Raw genomic sequence first — 19822 nt, 5'->3', positions numbered from 1 at the left:
TTCCTGGGTCTGAGGTCCGATCTCTTGTCTTTTATATAAGTTCTGAAAAAATCTTTGGACAATTCCATTTATTTGAGATTTTTCGGTTATTTCTTCATTGTCTTCATTTCTAAGCACTCTTATGGCCTTCTTCTCCCTTTCTTTTCTTAGTTTGTATGCCAGCCATCTACTCGGTTTGTTGGCGTTCTCGAAGTAGTTTTGTCTGGCCCATGTTATTTTCTTCTCGAGTTCATCCATTAATAACAAATTTATTTCATGTTGAGTCTTGTATATTTTGACTAATACTTCTTTAGAGCTTTTATTTTTTTGTTGTTTTTCCAAATTTCCCAGTTCAGCTACTAAATCCTTGTACATTTTCATCCGTTCTTTTTTCCTTTTGGTTGTATAACTGATCGCGATCCCTCTAAAGAAGGCCTTAAACGTGTCCCAAACTATTTGTACTGAGGTGCCTTTTTTTAAGTTGCAATCAAAAAACATCTTGATATCCTTTTTTGCTTTCTCTAAGAATGCTTCTTCTTTTAGTATTTGTGTATTAAGAGTCCAGCGAGGTTTATTTGCTGAGTCTTTCAAGATAATCTGTATAGGATTATGGTCGGCATACGATCTGGGATTGATGTTAGCTTCAATAACCGACCATCCTAAAGACGCAGACAGCCAGCACATATCCAATCTGGACCAACTATTATGTACATGGGAAAAATATGTAAAATCAGTTGTTTGGGGGTTTTTCATCCTCCATACATCAATCAGGTTGTACTCATCAGCAAGCTTAAAAAAGGATTTCGGGAGTTGAGTTCGGGTTTTTTTTCCTTTGGTATTCACATATTTTTTATCTTTATCAATATCTAATATGGCGTTGTAGTCACCCACAATACACAAATTCTGTAAATTGCAATTGATTAGTTTTTCATGAAGCTTAGCGAAGAATTGTTCTTGATTGTTGTTCGGGGCATAAATGTTAACCAAGGTTATTTTTTCCCCGTTTAGTTCCAATTCGATCATTATGATTCTACCAATTTCATCTTTAAACAACAATTTAGCTGGTATTGATTCTTTCACATAAATGGCCACTCCTCTTTTCTTCTTTGAGTCACATGAATAATAGAGTTGGCCTAACTTTTTGTTCTGGAGATATTTTGTGTCGCCATCTTTTATGTGGGTCTCTTGTAAGCATATTATTTGAGCTCCGGTCTTCTGTAATTGTAAAAACAGTCTTTTCCTCTTCTTTGGTTCGTTAAGGCCATTTGTATTAACTGAAAAAATCTGGACTCCGGGTTTTGTCGTCATTTCGTCGTTGTATAGTCATCTACCGGTTTTTTCTGTCTTTTTTGGGTTTGTGATCTTGTCTTTATTCTTTCTTTTTTCCTCTCCCGCTGATCTCTTCCTTCCTGTCCTTTATGCTCCTCTTCCTCTTCTTCTCTGTCTTCCGTTGAGTCAGAATCTTGGCATTGTCCTTCTATTTGTTTCCTCCAGAAGTCTTCCGCTTTTTCAACTGATGTTATGTTATATCTGTTGGATTGATACGTAAAGAAGAGTCCTTCTGGAATTAACCATTTGTATTGTATTGAGTGCTTCATGAGCCAACTAGTCAGTTTTTTATATCCAAATCTTCTTTTTCTAATGGACCAAGGGATGTCTCTTAAAACTTTAATTTCCTTTTCTTCCCAAGTCAGGGGTTTTCTTTTAATTGAACTCAAAATGTTTTCACATGTCGCAGTGCGGGAGAATTTAACTTGGATTTCTCTAGGAATGTTTAATTTTCTGGTATACGCCGAAGAGACTCTTCTGGCCCACTCCATCTCTGATCTGCCTTGCTTCAAGAGTTCTTGGTCTTCTTGTGAGTTTAGCAAATCGACAATCTTATTCTCTATATTCTCATCTTTTTCCTCCGGAAGGTTTTGAAATCTGAGAATATACGCAGATTTTTCCATTTCGAGTCTGGCGACCCTATTTTCTAACTCAGCGATACTGGCTTTATTTTCTTGTATATCTGTAGAGGTGATTTCTTCTTGATCTTGGAGGTCCCTTACTTTAGCTGAGAGTTCATGCATTTGTTGGGTGTTAACTAGTAATTGTTTCTGAAATTCCACAACCTGCTCATTGGTTTTCTTGATTTCGGTTAACAGTTGTGTCTTAACTTCTTCCAGCGCTGCTTGATTCTGTTGGAATCCAGCCGTCATTATATATATTTTGGAGCTTTTCAATGGGATCCTGATTACCTATAAACGTTCCTACTTTACTCCCCCCAGGGGGAGTAGCTTGACCCAGTTTTTTAATTTTGGCTTCCATTTCTAATCTCTCGCTCCTGTGGTGTGGATATTGTAAATGGCAACTTTTGAGTTTTGGGAAAGTTTTTTAAAAATCTAATGGCTTAAATATCTATCTAATCTATACAAGTTTGCAACTGGCAGAAAAGTCACAATTGGTTACCACAAACAGAAATGAAACATCTATACAATTCATGCTAACACTGTAGGGAGACACAAGACAAACTAATCAGTAAGAAATTTCAGAACACTTTTTGTATTATTGTCTTAGCCCTGTCCAAAAATGTCTTTGATAAACAAACTGAAGAGAAATAAAAGTGAGCAAATTCAAAGAAGGCAACAGTCTAACCTGTAACTGTGTCATTTTGTGGTTTTTCCCAATCCAGTACAACAAATGATGGACAGCCCTCAACAGTCACCACAGTGAGGTTGGTAGGAGGATTTCGTGGAGGGCTGAAGGTCTCTCTGTTTTCACCTTCTTCTTTAGGAAAAAGCTGGAGAGTATCTGTGATGGAACATGGAACATCTTCATCCTTTTTCACATACTTCACATGATCACCTGGAAGGAAGACACCCATATTTAAAAACAAGATGAGGTGGTAAATCTGTGTCTGAAGTGTACCTCAGCTGAGGGCTATATTGAGGAATGTTTCTGATACTTGGAAACATTTTGATGTTTAGAAAACTAGGCTAGAATTTAATGTCTAGTTTTATACGAAGGTCTTCTGCAATGTACAAGCTCTGTCACAGGCATCTTCATCTGCCATCTGAAGTTTACCATATCATCCACTGTTTGTGAGGCTAAATCATAGAACTGTACAATCCTTGAGAAATGTGCACATGTAGGAAAGTACCAGGTCTGAGCATTTACTTAACAAACTGTGGTTATTGGCTAAACTCTAAAAGATTCAAGGTAAACCATTGTAGAGGCAACACTGTCTGACATCACGGCTCTCTACTTTTATATTATTACACGATTCTCTGCTTCTACTAATCCTACTGAGCACAGCAAGAGAGAGTTAGTCATCCCCCCCCCCAAAAAAAAGTGGGGTTAGACAAATCAATTGCCAGAAAAATATATGTTTGATACAGATCACTTCAGTATCAGTTCTTTTAGATGCAGGCCTTTTTTGGTAGAAAAATCCAAGCAGGAACTCATTTGCATATTAGGCCACACCCCCTGACACCAAGCCAGCTGGAACTTCATTCCTGTGCATTCCTGCTCAAAAAAAGCCCTGTTTAGACATACCTTTATACCTTGGTTTGCCTGCTATATCAGTCTCAGATGTAGGCTGTGAGCTGAACACAGTTGTGTTACCTAAGGAGAAGAGAGCCACAGCAAAACATTTCAAATAACAGTTCTTATTTCATTGTCATGCCCCAAGCACTTTCTTAAAAGCCTCTTCTTTATTTATTTGACTTGTATCCTGCCCTCCCCTGCAAGCAGACTGAGGGCGGACCACAGCATAGCTATAAACAATAAAATAATTTCTTAAACCATAACAATTAGAATCCAGAACAAAAAAACAGTTGGTAGGCCAGCAATAAATGACTGTGCAGGTTGTGTTGAAGATCAGGCCGGAAGAAATATGATAAACAGTCCTGTTACAGTTGATGGTGACGATTGCCATCTGCACCATAGGCAATTTGAGGGTAGTTTGGGCAGGAGGGACCTAAATGGATGGACAGACATCTGCTGAATTAGCCAAAAGCCTGATGGAACAGCTCTGCTTCTAGGTACACGCTTGGAGTAATATTAGCTTTTTCTTAAGAAGCTGATGAATTGGCTATGATGGAAAATATAAAACTATTGGAGATGCCAAAATAAATATAATCATAACCTAAAATGACTGAGCTATTGCTATTGGAGATGTTTCATACATAATATACAAAATCCTTGTTAAAAGTCTACAAAATATTTGTTTTGTGTTTCACTGACATTTCAGCCATTTAGCTCATTGTCTAACATTCCTCAGGGAGTATACTGATCTTGTACTTTGCAACATTTAAAAAATGTTGGCAAAAAGAGATCATCTTTTTATAGCATGTTATGCCCCATTAATAGTCAGGGAAAGTTATGAGTATACAAGCTGCAAGCCAATGAAAACATGCCAAGCAAAATTAGTACCAATGAATCCCTTCTGGAAACACCAATAGTAATAATAGTAATAATTCCAGTGGACCAGACTGTGAAATTAGGACCCACTATACATGATGCTGAAGTTTTATTATTTGAAATTCAAATTATTAGCAAGTTCTAGCCATAGAAATTATGGGTGATGGCAAATGTTGTGCTTATTTAGCTCTCCCAAGAAGATACTGCCACTCCATTCCACCCTTCAACCAAGGTGGTGACAAAGTGGTTTGCAGGCAGTCCCTGCAGATGTGGAGGCATCTCCAGACTTTGATGCACAGAGGTGCATCAGTATTGAAGGGACAGAGTACAAGTGAAGGCTCTTCAAGGACTGCTGGGTCTGACCTTGCCTGCTTTGTCCCTTCAGCCATGATAGCAAATCTTGTGCCTGTTTAGTTCCCCAAAGAAGAGACATGAACTGTGCCAGTATTCCTATTGGGAATATATTTGAGTTGCCAATTAAGTATGAAAACAGATGGAATGTAAAATTTAGACCTCACTAAGCAAACAGAATGCTGGCTCAGCTATCAACCTTGTCTCTCCCCCCCGCTCTGCCCTTTTTATAAGCATGAACCGTTATACTTTTTCATGAAATACTTTATCAACTTAAAATATTGTTTTGCTTTATCATTATTATCCCTTGCTTTATTAGTAAGAATGTATTGGTAAACAAAAATTGCAAAACCACTCTAGGGATTTATTTATTTATTTCCTTAAATTTTTATCCTGCCCTCTCGGCAAGCAGACTCAGGGTGGCTAACAGTCAGTTCAGACATTTATAATTACAATTTAAAACCAATAAAATACAATTACAATTAAAACATTCTATGGTGCTGCACAACTTCAATATAGGTGGGTTTGGATGTATGTATGAATATAAGAAACATCACAGGTACTACTCATAGGTAGTCCCCTCTGCCCCCGAATTTGTCTACTGGGGAGGTATCTTTTAAATTGACCATGATATGGCTGTTTTAAACTTCCACTGATCTATATTTGTTGTTTATTTGAAATTTTATATCCACACTCCCAATAAAATACTTCCAAGGTAACTTACAACATCCATGAAACCATAAGGCTAAAAATCAGAATAAGCAGGGCATATTTTTTAAAGCAGGAACTCCTTTGCATAGTAGGTCATACAACCCTGATGTAGCCAATCCTCCAAGAGCTTACAGGGCTCTTGGAACAGGGACCATTGTAAGTTCTAGGAGAATTGGCTACATCAGGGGGTTATGGCCTAATATGCAAAGGAGTTCCTGCTGCAAAAAAAGCCCTGAGAATAAGCATCATCAAAATAAATAAAGACAGCAGTAAGGCAATATTATATGTGACAACAAGAGCAAGAAACATAAAAAACAATAAAATGCATAAAAACCCAGAAATATAGCAACAACAGAAACCCTGCAGAATTAAATATAAAGTAGTGCTGTAGTTCAAAACTCACAATAAAGCTAGCAAAAGAACTAGCAAAATTAAAACTAGGCAGGTATTACAGTAAAAGGCTTGGGTACAATCAGAACGTCTATCCCCATTACTAATATTTAACTCTTAATTCATACATGAGCTAATATCCACACGCACAGGCACAATCCTACCCTTATTATTGAACCTATCTATCCTCTTCCATACTTTATGCCCATACTCTGAATAGCCGTTATCACTGGATGGAATTTTGGAGACTGGCGCAAGATGTGTGAGCAAAAGCTCTGCTGGTACTTGGAATGATGTGATGTCACCAGTACAACCATTGGCACTACTAGGATCTTAACCTTTGGATTGGACTAACAGTGTTTATATCATAATAAACAGGGGAAAGCCCAGAATAATATGTAATTAAAACGCTTACTGTAATCTGGAGAAGAAGAAGCTGTAGGAGGCTTTTTAGGTGAGCCTGTTCTGACAAGAGTTGTTGGTCTCATAGGTTTTGCAATGGAAGATGCTGTGGCGAGTGGTGGGGCTCGTGGCATCAATATATTTCCTGTTTGGGGAAAAAAGGTGAATCTGATAATTTGAATTGGAATTAATGTAATTTAGATTCCAACTAAAATGTTCTATAGGCCATAGAAGAGCTTCGTTTCTTAAAATACCGCCACCCCCCCCCCCCAGATTAATTTTAGAAACACATGCATTCTTAGATGAGCATTAATAACTTTTCTTCTCTCATTGGTTAACTTGCTTAATCAAGCAATTTCTATGTATCTCACCTGTATACTACTTTCTAGTTTTTTCTCAGTTGAGTTCTGTTGTAAGCCATGGGATGAAAGGTTTAAACACAAATGACCTGATCCACCAGTACACATCAGCAGGATTTTGCACTTTTATTACTTTCGGGATCAGGAAATGCCAGCATAAACGGAATGTGCATCCAAACATGTAGTTGAATGTGCATTTCAACGTGCCTAACAACCTATGTATGGGATGCATATTCTAATGTGCATTGAATTCATATCTCCCCCTTATCAGTGCAACTAGTCATATGGAAATACCTTTTAAAAGCACATCTAAAACTAGGTTGGGGCAAAAAAGCAACCTATCTTCCTCTCTTAATATAGTTTCATATTTAGTGAATTTGCATAATCAAAATAAGAGATAAACAATAAGCTGTTATATCTCATTGTAACACAAGGAGCCTTGAGGAAGGGTTGAAAGGTACTTCTCTGGATACAAACTTCATTCTTTTAGCAAATCTGAGTGAGGTTAAATGCCATTTGATATAAGATCTGAGTAGCAAAAATAATATATCTTGTAATGAAAAGTTGGTTGCCATGTTTCATATTTAAGAATGGACAGTGTGATTCTATGACTGTTCTTTCCTGCCCATAAAAATTCAGGAATTGATGGTAAGTTTATTGACATGCCCAATTACTGCCTCAATTTTTTCTTCCTTATAATGAACAATTATACCAAGCTCTGAAATCCTTTTCCTTAATAGGAGCATGAAATCTTATGCTATAAATCCTTCCTTTTCTCACTGTGAAATATTTACTATAGCTTCAGCTATGAATGTAAACTGATTTCTGTGTTTAGAGAAAGAGGTATATCTACAAAACTCTTATTAGCGATTTTATTGGTTAAATATATGAAATATAATCCAAAGAAAAATACTTTGGAAAATATTTTGGCATGTATTATTTTAATACAAGTTCTGCAGAACAGTCTTTATCCAATTCCTTTAAGTAGCCAAGGCTGCCTCAAGGACCTTTTTATTAGAAGTGCAAGCTATAAATATTTCAAATAATTGAATCTCCGTCAGCCTGCCGCTTTGCGGCTAGTCTGGCAGGGATCGTTTGCCTCCCTGGAGGGAGAGCGGACGGGAAAGCGTGCTTTAGGCGTGTCTTTTGGGGGCGAGGCTTTAGCCTGACTTTGGAAGCCTCCGTCCCCTCATGTTCAGTCGCTCGACGATCGCTGGAGCGAGAGTAGCGTGTGCGAGCTCTCGGCCAGCGTGGGGGATTGAATCATCTCAGGTTTCGGGCTGGCTTCGTTGGGCTCGGTATAGGCGTCGCGTTGAGGAGTCGCTGTGCTGGAATTCAGGCTGTTGCTCTTGTCATAATAAGGGTTTTGATGGGGGTTGTTTTGTGTTGCGTGGAGGGGTGCCTAGGCTGGTGGGGGCTTGGATTGGGGGCCTTTGCCTCTGATCCTTACTGTTCCCTCCCCCCCTCCTTCTTTTAGCTTCGTGGCAGGGTGGTCATTTCTGTCACATCTCTCCAGGGGCCAGTTCAAATTTTATTTTCTGCCTGGATATAACAGCACTGGGGCTGTTCCCTGGTGGCCATTTTATAATTTTATTTTCTGCCTAGATACATCAACCCTGAGGCTGTTCTCTGGCTGCCATTTTTAAATTTAGATTTCTGCCTGGATACAACACCCCTGAAGTTGTTCTCTTGGCGACCATTTTGTATTGTATTGGGGCAAGCATTTTAGGTGGGGTTGTTGGTTACTTTTGATTTGCCTCTTGGAGATTAGTCCTAGCTGGGTTTGTGGTGCATTTAGTATGTCTGGAAAAAAGGGATCAGGGAAGTCGAAGGGGAAGCAGCTGGCGTGTAAGGCGCCTAAGCACATGCAGAAGCGGCCTCCGCCGCCTTCATCTTTGGATGAGGAAGGGGAGGGTGAGGTAAATGCAGCCATTTTTTTGAGGATGCGGGCTTTGGAGAAGGCGGCGGGGTTGCCACCTTCTTCGGTTCCTCAGAAGGGGGGAGTTTCAAAAAGGACTTCGCAAGCTAGTATTCTAACAAGATTATCCATTCTAGCTGGTGGAGCTGTGGGTGTGGATGCCGGAGTGGGTCCTTCTTCTCCTGTTGTCGGAGCAGGTACTGCTTTGGTACCTGCTGGGTTGCCAGGAGATGGTTCCACAGCATATTCTGGGCTTGTTTGGCCATGGGGGCCTTTTGGTCCTGCGGCTTCTAATAGTGTGGGTAATGTGGCTGTGGATACTAGCACTCCTTCCTCTTTAGACACAGGGTCCCAGGCTAGCTGGGCGTGGCCACATGGCCAGTATGGTCTTTATGGGAGTTGGCCAGGAGCTGGGCAGCAGGGTGCGGCTCCTGCTCTAACTGGGGGCTGGGGTTTCTCCTCCCCATATGGGGTGGTCCCATTCGGAGCCATGACTTTTGGTGAGGTTGCCTTGCCTTTAGGAGACCACCTGTTGCCAGCTACAAGGGACAAGATCCTCAAGGGAGAATATATGGACATTTTCTCCCTTTTGTTTAGGGAGCTAGAGAAAAAGAACAAGGAGGATCTTGATGATAAGGAGAAGGAGAAGTTGAAGAAGAGGAAGGTGGATCAGACCTGGGCGAATTGGTTGCCTGGGTTTTTCGTGTATGCTGGTGTGATAGAGCGTGCTCAGCCCTGGTGGGCAGCAGCGCTAATCCAGTACATAGACATTATATATAAAGAGTACACAATGTTTAGCGGCCCGGCCTGGATTCAGTATGATGAGGAATTCAGGATGAGGGCCGCTTTGTACTCTTCTTTACCTTGGGATCGCATCCACCAGCAACTGTGGCTGCAAGTCATGTCACCGGCTCGGCCTAATTTGGGCGACTGTTCTGACAGCGGCCATTTAGTGGCTAAGGCCTCCTCTTCTCTGGCTACTTCTTCATCGTCTTCCCACTGTTCAGCGGGGCAGGCGGTTCAACCCCGCTTGCTTTGTTGGGAGTTTGGACCACAGGGGGTGTGCAATTGGAAAGGTTGCACTTTCAAGCATGAATGCCCCATGAGTGCCGGCCCACACTCATTTAGCAACTGTCCAAGAGTTCGGCCACGTAAGGGTCAATAGAGACAGGGTTGGAGTGGGGGTTCCTCCCAAGTTGGAAAAGGATCTTAGCCCGATAAAGCTGGGACCTCTTGAACGGTGGCTTCATAGGTACCCGCACAGGGCTGATAGTTTATATTTGTTGGAAGGTTTCACATTGGGTTTTAGAATTCCTTTTCAGGGTTCTCGGGTGCCAACTTGGTCTCGAAACCTTAGTTCGGTTAAAGATTTAGAACATGTAGTGGAGGCCAAGATTGCCAAGGAGTTGGCTGAGGGCAGGGTTTTGGGTCCATTTTCTAGTCCTTCAGTGGTTAACCTTAGGGTTTCCCCTTTGGGGGTGGTACTTAAGAAGGCTCCTGGTGAATTTTGTTTGATTCACCACCTTTCTTACCCCAAGGGTTCTTTTGTTAATGATGGGATTCCTGAGGAGCTTTGTTCTGTTAGGTATACTACCTTTGATCAGGCTGTGGGCATCGTTCGATGCTGTGGTCAGGGGGCTGAGCTGGCAGAATGCTATATCAAATCTGCATTTTGCGATCTCCTTGTCCATCCGGATGATTTTGAGCTTTTGGGTTTTTCTTTTGCGGGGCAATTTTACATGGCCAGGGCTTTGCCTATGGGCTGCTCCGTATCATGTGCTGCTTTCAAGTGTTTCAGCACATTCCTGGAATGGGCTGTGCGCGAGAAAGTGGGTTTGCAGGATGTTGTCCATTACTTGGATGACTACTGTTTGTGGGTCCTGCAGGTACTGGACGTTGCGCTTAGTTGTTGTCCGGTTTTATTGAGCTTGCAGCGGAGTTGGGTGTGCCATTAGCCAAGGAGAAAAGGGAAGGCCCGGCCTAATGCCTTGTGTTTTTGGGTATTGAATTGGACACCCTAGCGCAATCGTCCAGGATTCCTGGTCAGAAGCTGGAGGATTTAAGGGGTAGGATTAGGACTTTCCTCCTCAAGAAGAAGGATACGCTTCTTGAGCTTCAGCAGTTAGTGGGACACCTTAACTTTGCTTGCAAAGTGGTTGCTCCTGGAAGGGCTTTTCTGTGCAGGTTTTGTGATGCTATGGTGGGCCTGCGCTTGCCCCAGCATAGGACTAGGGTTACCTGCAGGTGTGGCAGGAGTTTTTGGAATCCTTTAATGGGGAGGACCTGCAGGTGTGGCAGGAGTTTTTGGAATCTTTTAACGGGGGTTCCTTTTGGAGGGAGGACATGAGACTGGAGGCGGAGCTTCAGGTCATGTCTGATGCTGCTGGGTCTTTAGGTTTCAGGGTCTACTTCCGTGGACACTGGTGCATGGAGGTGTGGCCGGATTCATTGGTGCAGGCTGGTGTGTGCAGGGATCTCACTTTTTTAGAATTTTTTCCCATTTTAGTTGCGGTTTGGTTGTGGGGGACTGACATGGTTGATCGCACTGTACATTTTTGGTGTCTTTCTCTTTTTAGATGCTGTTGTTCCTGGCCGGAGGAGCCGAGTTCTCATCTGCGGGCACAGTTATGTGTTTTGGGCGGCACATCAAGCTCGGAGAACTTCTGTTGGCTCTCAGCTGGTACTCAGCCAATATGTTACTGTTGAATGGCGGGGGCGCCGGGGTCTTCAGTGGCCTGGTTTGCTTCTGCTTTTATTTCGTGGGAGTGTGGTCCCACCTCCTCAGGTTTTAATTATTCACCTGGGGGGGAATGATCTCCGGCTGATTAAAGGCAAGGCTTTGATCTTGCAAGCTTGAGATGATTTCAAGTACATTAGGAAGAGATGGCCTGGTACCATCATAGTCTGGTCGGCCATGATTCCGTGCTTGGTGTGGCGCAGTGCTTGGAATCCAGCTGGGATAGAGAGGGTTCGTTATAGAGCAAATAAGGAGATTCGTAAGGCATTGGAAGGTGGCTTGGGCCACTATTTGCCCCATCTGGATATTTCTACGGAATATCCTGACCTCTACAGAGGGGATGGGGTGCATCTCTCGGAAAAGGGTAATATGCTTTTCCTGAGGGATCTTCAGCAAGGGCTGGTGTTGGCTTTGGGCCTTTCGGTGGGTGCTAAGCCCTAAGTAGATACTTGGCCTTAGTTGTGGCAGGTTTTACTGAGTTTATGGTACCATGCGGCCTGGGGAGGACCGGTTAGCCTCCCCCTTTGGGGGAGTTAGGGGTCTGGCAGGATCAACCTTTGGGTATTGGTGACCCAAGGTGTGTGAATGCAGACTGTCCTGGAGACTTGGTCGGATGGGTGCCTTTTGCTGAGACACGTGTCTGGTGACTGAGCCCTCCAGTGCGGGCCTCCCTGCTGGGCCTGCCTAACGGGAGCTGTGGCACACAGCTCTGGCTAGGGGGCCGGGCCTCTCGCCCATGAAAAAGGCAGGGGAGAGGTCCGTGGAGACCCCTGGCCCTGACCTGGCTGCAGTTCTGGTTGCCCTTGCCATTGCTATGTTTATTTAATAAAGTGGCCCATAGTTTTACTAACGCACTTGTGTCCGCCTCTTTATTCTGACTTGGGGGGCTAATAAAAGAATGCTAAACCATATAGAAACTGATTCTCTATTATAACATTCCACTGCCTACTATACTATTAACCATGAAGGTGAACACACACAAACAAATACACCCAGTTATTTTGGACATCTCTATATAGAAATGACACCTGTACAGCTTAGTGTGCATGGGAACTCACAAGTGAAAGGGTAATACAGTGGATCCACTGGTTTTGATGTAGTGTCTCTCTGTGTGGACTATGTGCCCCCCCCCTCTTTTCTGTATGCCTAGGTCTGATCATATCCATGCTATTGCCTGTGAGCAATTATTTAATTTTCTAATATTGTTCCCTACGTATCCACAGTTTGCATGAACAACATTAACTTTGATTATCCAGATGGCTGTGAGACTTTCTAGAATAGTTATATATTATAAGTAGCTATAAAAAGGTAGTAAGAGCCCCATGTGCAGAGTGGTAAAGCTGCAGTACTGCAGTCCTAAGCTCTGCTCATGACCTGAGTTCGATCCTGGTGAAAGTTGGGTTCAGGTAGCTGGCTCAAGGCTGATGCAGCCTTCCATCCTTCCGAGGTCGGTAAAATGAGTACCCAGCTTGCTGGGGGGAAAGTGTAGATGACTGGGGAAGGCAATGGCAAACCATCCCATAAAAACGTCTGCCGCGAAAATGTTGTGAAAGCAATGTCACCCCAGAGTCAGAAACGACTGGTGCTTGCAGAGGGGACTACCTTTACCTTTTTAATAAAAAGGTAATAAAAAAGTATTACAGACAGGGCTTTTTTTGAGAAGGAACGGTGTTCCAGCTGGCTTGGCACCAGGGGGTGTGGCCTAATATGTAAATGATTCCTGGCTGGGCTTTTTCCACAAAAAAGCCCTGTGTAAAACAATGGTGATGTCAGGGTGTGTGGCCTAATATGCAAATGAGTTCCTGCTGGGCTTTTTCTACCAAAAAAGCCCTGATTACAGAACTCTTGATTTCTAAATTCTACATCAATGTTTCTAACAAGATAGGATTCTTTTTCAAAAAACGACAAAAGTTCTACAAGATGCAAGTAAATCTTTGAGCCATATGCTAGAAAGGAAAAATATGTCAAGTGGCGTTTGAAAGGGTAACATACCTGAACTCCCAGGTTTACCAGTCACAGTGCTTGGAGGCAAAGGTTTTCTTCGCATTGCTGTAGGCTTGGCAGGAGCTAAGGGTGGTTGTGCAGGGTCAGGTGGTGTAGCTACTGTATAACGTTACAAGACACCACTGTTAGCGGGGGAACCGCACACCACGTAATCAGAAATAGAAAAATGGCTAATAGTGACACTTCTCAAGCAAAATTTTAAGGCATGAGCTTCAGCGATAAGAACTGCAAAAAGAACACAAAACACAGACAGGGAAGAGCTGAAAGGAGTTATTTTGAGCTTTTACATTTCTAGCATGAAAATGTGCATGCTTTCAGTATTAGACTAAAACAGCACAGCAAGGCGGCTAAGCCAGTTCACAAAAAGTTTGCTTCTTAGTTGAGAATGACTATTGTCTTTTTATGCAGTATGATATTGCTCAAAAATAGATTAGAGTTGGCAGAAGAGTTAGATCATTGTTTTCTAGTGAAGAGGTGAAAAGTGAGCACACTGCATGTCATTTAAGCTTACAGCTGTAAAGCATAGTTCATTAGATGTCAGATTCTTTAAGAAGGCACATAAGTTTCCTGTGGAGTTGTATCCTGGGGCTTGCATCCAGTGTTTTTCAACAGGGCAACTGAGCTTAAGAGTTTGCTGGGGGGGAGTGGTCAAGGGAGAGCCAGGGAATCCGAGTTTCCAAAAACAGGACATACAAACTCCACAGCAGCAAGGAGGGCAGAGTACTGCATTATCCCTCTTGTTACAATAACCGACACAGATTCAGGTAAATGCCCTATTTGAACCCTAAAACACCTTTACACAACCAAACTAGTTATGAAGGCTGAAAGCCAGCAAGAGAGTGGGGGCTATTCAATGTTCTGCAGGGATGCTACATGTATGATTATTTGTCCATTGGACAGAAATTGTAGATGTATGCTTGATACATGGAGACTGTGGCTCTCAGAGAACAGATTTATTCCCTTGATGCTAGGGTTGTTGACCTGGAGAAGATGAGGGAGAGAGAGGGAGAGAGAGATGTATGTGGATGAGACCTTCAGGGACCTACTAGAACAGTCCCACTCCTATGCTGACAACTGTTCTATCATTATGGAGTTTGTGGATCTAAAGGTTGGAGGGTGTGAGGCTGAGAAGGAGGGACATGATCCCTAGGATGGAACCCCTTTCTGGGATGATTCTCTCAGGCCGCGGTCACACTCACCATTAAATCCATCCCTAACCCATCGCTATTATATCCCGCAGCTTTTTTACAACAAATTTCCTGATCAGTCATCCCTCCATCCTTCAGTTCTAAGCAGCGTTGGTCCCATTGTTGGTTGATCAGAGGTCTCAACCGGACCTCATTTTTTGAGATGGCATTCTGCACTCAAGCAAGCACAGTACCGTGGGATATCGTGCTTGGCTTTTTTTTTAAAGGTGCCAGAAAAGGTGGGCGATCTGCCCCCCCCCCAACTTAAACACCCGGCCAGGGAGGGGAAGCCCAGGAGTTCTCTTTGCTGTCTCTCTGCCTGGCGGGGAGACAGCAAAGGTGGGTGATCTTCCTCCCCCCCCCCATTTAAACACCCCACCGTGGTGTTTAAATGGGGGAGGGAGCACGGCAACTCTCTTTGCCGTCTCTCCGCCTGGGGGGGTGACGGCAAAGGTGGGTCATCTTCCTCCCCCCCATTTAAACGGGACAGGGTAAAAGCTGGAATGGGCTGAAACAGGCTGGAATGGGCATCAAACAACGTAGACTGTCACAAAAAATGAACACCCCGCCAGGGTGTTTAAATGGGGGGGGAGCACAGGAACTCTCTTTGCCATCTCTCCACCTGGCGGGGAGAAGGCAAAGGTGGCCGATCTGCCTTTTCCTCACATTTAAACACCCCACCTGGGTGTTTAAAGGGGGGGGTGGGAAGCCCGGGAACTGCCTTTGCCATCTCCCTGCCTGGCATGGAGACAGCAAAGATGGGTGATCTTTGGAGAGCCAGTTTGGTGTAGTGGTTAAGTGTGTGGACTCTTATCTGGGAGAACTGGGTTTGATTCCCCACTCCTCCACTTGCACCTGCTAGCATGGCCTTGGGACAGCCATAGCTCTGGCAGAGGTTGTCCTTGAAAGGGCAGCTGCTGTGAGAGCCCTCTCCAGCCCCACCCACCTCACAGCTTGTCTGTTGTGGGGGAGGAAGGTAAAGGAGATTGTGAGCCGCTCTGAGACTCTTCGGAGTGGATATAAATCCAATATCTTCTATCTTCTTCTTCATCCCCCCCCCCCCCATTTAGGAAAGGTCCCCTGTGGAAGCACCAGTCATTTTCGACTCTGGGGTGACGCTGTTTTCACAAAGTTTTCATGGCAGACCTTTTACGGGGTGGTTTGCCATTGCCTTCCCTGGTCATTACACTCCCCCCCCCCAGCAAGCTGGGTACATATTATACCGACCTCAGAAGGTTGGAAGGCTGAGTCAACAATTGCTGGCACAATGATAGCATTTGGAGTGGGCTCTCACAGGGAAGCGGATGTGCGCTTGCGACGAGTTGGCTACAATGGAGCGTTCAAACATAGAAAGTACGCGCGGGAGCCATCGGAAGCATTCTTATTCCGGATTAAATGTAGTATCAAAAAAGTCCGCATCTCAGTCGTGGCAGTTCGGGAAACGAACGAGCCAACGACCATTGCCAGATGCTGATGTTTGGACAACCGCATAAAATCCGACAAGCATCTGGCTTTCATCCATGCCCATCTTGTCAGTTTATGTGCATCTGACCTGGGCCTCATACAATATTCTCTCATAATGAAAGGACCTCTCTGGGGTTGGGGAGGGTGGGTTTTTGTCAGTGGGTGATTAAATTATTAGAAATATAGAGAGCAGGTGCTTTCACTGCATGGTGACTTGCCTGCCTTAAGCAAAGTGGAACCACACTGTTTAGATAGCTTTATAGATAGTGCTGGTGAAGAGTCAGTGGTTATGGTGACGTTGGCACCCATTACACTGGGAAATGTAATGTGCTCCTCAAGAAAAAAAGTAAATTAGGCCAAAAGTTAAATGCTAGGACCTCAAAGGCAGGATTCTCATAACTGATACCAGTTCCACATGCAGGGCCAGCTAGGCAGGCACAGATTATGGGTCTCAATGCATGGATAAGAAAGGAGAGGAAGGGAGGAAGGTTTTTGTAGCGTCTTGTGCTTTATTACGCACCGTGCGGCCATGCAGCAGATGCGACCAGGGGAAGTCCCCTGGTCACTCAGCACAGCGCGCGAAAGGACTCCGCCAATCACGATCTGTGGCGGGAAGTTTGACTGGCCAGGATTGGACTGGCCAGCTAGAGGGCCGTTCCGGGTAAAGTGTATATAAAGCGGGTCCCGGCCCGCATGGCCCAGTTCTGTGATGTACCTTCCAATAAAGTATGTTGCCTTCTACATGTCTCGTCACTGAGTACATTACAGTTTTGCTAGGTATTGGGGATCTTTGATACTAGGGGCAAGCTGAACCTGCACAAAAGATATGGGCTTCAATTGAACAAAAAAGGAACTACACTACTGGTGTTTAATATGAAAAAGTAGCAGAGGAAATTCAAAACTAAGCACAGGGAGGGGAAAACAACAGGAGGTGGGGGAGCCTCCTCTTTGGGACAACTTAGTCCAAAGGGAAAATAGTGCAATAGAGTGTAATATGTGTAAAGGCTTGGGGCAATATTGGTAGGAACATAATAGAATTTGGGTGTCAGATTAGGATGACAAAGGGCCCAAGGATGTGAGGGCTGTTGGATATGGGAGCATGTTATAAGAGTTTGTATGCCAATGCTAGAAGCTTCTGAGTCAAGATGGGGAACTAGAGTGCTTGGTACTAAATGACAATTTAGAAATAGCGGATGTTTCAGAAATATGGTGGAACTTGGAAAATCAATGAGATATGGTCATTCCTGGGTATAAACTGTATAGGTTTGTTTTAGAGGAAGCTTCTGGAAGTTTGGTGGAAACCACATTTCCCCACTTATTGCCCTATAACTGCTGCTACCACCTTCTTTTATCTCCATGTTTTATAAACACGTATAGATGTAAAATTAAGAAATATGACAATACCTTTAGAGCATGCCACCATGCTTTTTTATGTGTCAATCATTTTAGTATTTGTGTACATATTTATATGTGCATATGCACAAAAGAGTTAGAAGTAGCAGCCAGGCAGGAGAAACATTAGCAGAAATGTGGTGATTGAGCCCTCTGAATCAATGTTGCAAATAGTTTTGAAAGTCTGGAAGAGACTTCAGTACAGTCAAATCTGGACCAATGCATTTCTTCTCAAAGGAACATGCTGGGCCACATCTATCACAAATCTATGGCCTGTGGTTGTTTTAGAGCTTTGGATCCCAGTCATTGTTCCTAAACCATAGGATGGAATTTCCCCACAGTCAGGGGCAATTGGCAAAAAAGCATATAAACAGTCCCTGGTTTGTCATCAGAAAGACTAAGCTATTCTAGCAAAGTGCTTCTTTGTCTATTTAAGAAAGGCTCAGTATGGAAACTTAACCATTTTATTCTCATGTCTTGGCAGGATCATTGAAACAGAATCTGACAAAGAAGTAGGACTGTTTTATAATGCTTTTGTTTTGCATCTTAATAAATGCAACAGCGCAAATATTTGTTTTCAGTGTCTGAAGTACAGTAATATTCTGTGCCTCTTTTTCTGCCCACAGTTTTTCTTAAAATAGAAACATGACAGCCCACCAACTTACATTCTTGCTAGTAGATTATATAAGCAGGGGTCCTGCAAGGACATACAGGGGGCATCTCATTTCCCTCTCACCCACTATTCCCTCTTTCCTTTCCTGAAAGCTCCAGTAGCCTCTCTCCTTCCCAGCCACCAGCCATTATTTGCCTCCCTGTCTTCATCTTTCCTTCAGCCTCTACCAGGAAATCCAGTTGTGAAGTGCGAGCCATTGGGTCAGGTTCAGTTGTGTGGTGTCAGCTGCTGGGCCAAGCCCAATTGCATGATGGAGAACCTGCAAGTACTTGAACGACTCATTTCCCCCTTTCTCTCCTCCTGGCAACCCCCACATCATCACCTTTCACTGCTTTCCCTCTCCTTCCCATTCACCCATCCTCCTGTCTTTTATTCCACTTCCATCTTAGTCTTTATGCATTATTTATTTACTTAATTTACACTTCATTTATACATATCTCTATGAAGTGGTAACAAAGGAGCTTACATCATTCCTCTCTCCTCCATTTTATCCTCACAAGAACCCAGTAAGATAGGTTAAGAATCTGTAATTGGGAGTGGTGATTTGAACCTGGGTCTCCCTGATTCTAGGCCGAATCACTGACAATTATACCACATTGGCTTTTGTGGGGCAGCCACTGTAGAGCAATAACAAATAGAAGACCTGGGTGAGTCATCTAAGTCAGGTGGGAGTAAGTTGTCAGGTGTCAGGCTTAGCACCAGTGAGTCCTCCTTCAAAGGCCAAAACAGACCCATCTTGGATGGGTCAGGTATCACTGCTTCCCTTGCCTCATGTGGAGCTCAAGGAGGGTGGGCACCTCCTGTCTCACATTGGGCTCAGATGGGCCAGGTACTTATCTCAGGCCACTTTATCTCAGACAGGCTGGGCACCATCTCCCCCACCTTGTATGGGGCTTGGGAAGGCCAGGATCAGTCCTTCTGTCACAGTGCTGGCCTTTCCAAGCTGGGGGAGACCATCAATCCCTGGGAGGTGCCTGGGTGCTCTTAATGGTCAATCCACCCCACCTGTGAGGTAAATGAGGGTGAGAATGTGTAAGTGGCTCAAGGTCAGTGAGTTACCACAGCAGAATGAGGTTTTGTACCTCTAATCTGAAGTTCTAACCACTACACCACATTAGCCTTTGTAGTATTACTACTGTTGAACAGTAGCAGGCAGCTGGGCCTGGGTTAGTCATGCAAGTCACATGGTATCAATTTGCCCAGTGGTGGTTGCCAGGCCTGGCCCTAATGAGTCCTCTCTCAAAACTACCCTGGGAAGCCTCCCTTCTCTTCCCTGCCTTTTACTGACATAAACCAAGCCTGGAAGGCTTGCAAAACACTTATGGTTGCCTAACAATGGCCACTAAAGGCATCTGTTTCTAAAAGCTTGAGGTGCTTCTTTAATTGTTTGGAGGTTTTTCCCCCAAGATTTCAGATTTTTCTGCAAACTTGGCATGTTTTTCAAGTTTGTAAAAAGATCTGTCTTGTCTGTTGATGGTTCAAATCTCTATCTATTATATACTAGGGAATATTCCTATTTTTAGGAATTCAAATAATGCAGTAAAACGATGAAAAATGAGCTGCAGAATAAATTCATGTAGTTTAAATTGCTTTAAATTGTTGTTATTGATTTTTATTGCAGTACCTTGAATGATAAATGCTACACTTGTTCTTCTGTTTACATGGATGTCCTAACTAAAGCAGTCAGTCCTTTTATGGTCAGATAAATTTAATCCCACTTCTTTGTATAGCATTTTTATATAAGCATATTCGGTGGTCTATAGCCTTCTTTTCATGCATTATTTCCAGTGTTTATTAATACAAGGTAGAATTCAAGGGATAAAGCATTTTAAAATATCAGTATAACAATAA

General features: G+C 43.3%; 1 protein-coding gene across 4 annotated transcripts in view; it reads right to left on the bottom strand.

Moving 5' to 3' along the window:
* ABI3BP (ABI family member 3 binding protein) overlaps positions 1-19822 on the bottom strand; it is a 251823-nt gene that overhangs the window by 23574 nt on the left and 208427 nt on the right. For all 4 annotated transcript variants that reach the window (XM_060234570.1, XM_060234572.1, XM_060234573.1 and 1 more), the window contains 4 exons: positions 13244-13354; positions 6251-6382; positions 3517-3585; positions 2617-2826 (listed from right to left, as the gene is read on the bottom strand). In XM_060234570.1, coding sequence (XP_060090553.1) covers positions 2617-2826; positions 3517-3585; positions 6251-6382; positions 13244-13354 — 522 coding nt within the window. The remainder of the gene's footprint in view (positions 1-2616; positions 2827-3516; positions 3586-6250; positions 6383-13243; positions 13355-19822) is intronic.

This window comes from Heteronotia binoei, chromosome 3 (genome assembly GCF_032191835.1).
Source record: "Heteronotia binoei isolate CCM8104 ecotype False Entrance Well chromosome 3, APGP_CSIRO_Hbin_v1, whole genome shotgun sequence".
Classification (NCBI taxonomy): Eukaryota; Metazoa; Chordata; class Lepidosauria; order Squamata; family Gekkonidae; genus Heteronotia; species Heteronotia binoei.
The sequence above is the reverse complement of the archived record's forward strand: the minus strand, read 5'-3'. Positions and strand labels throughout refer to the sequence as shown.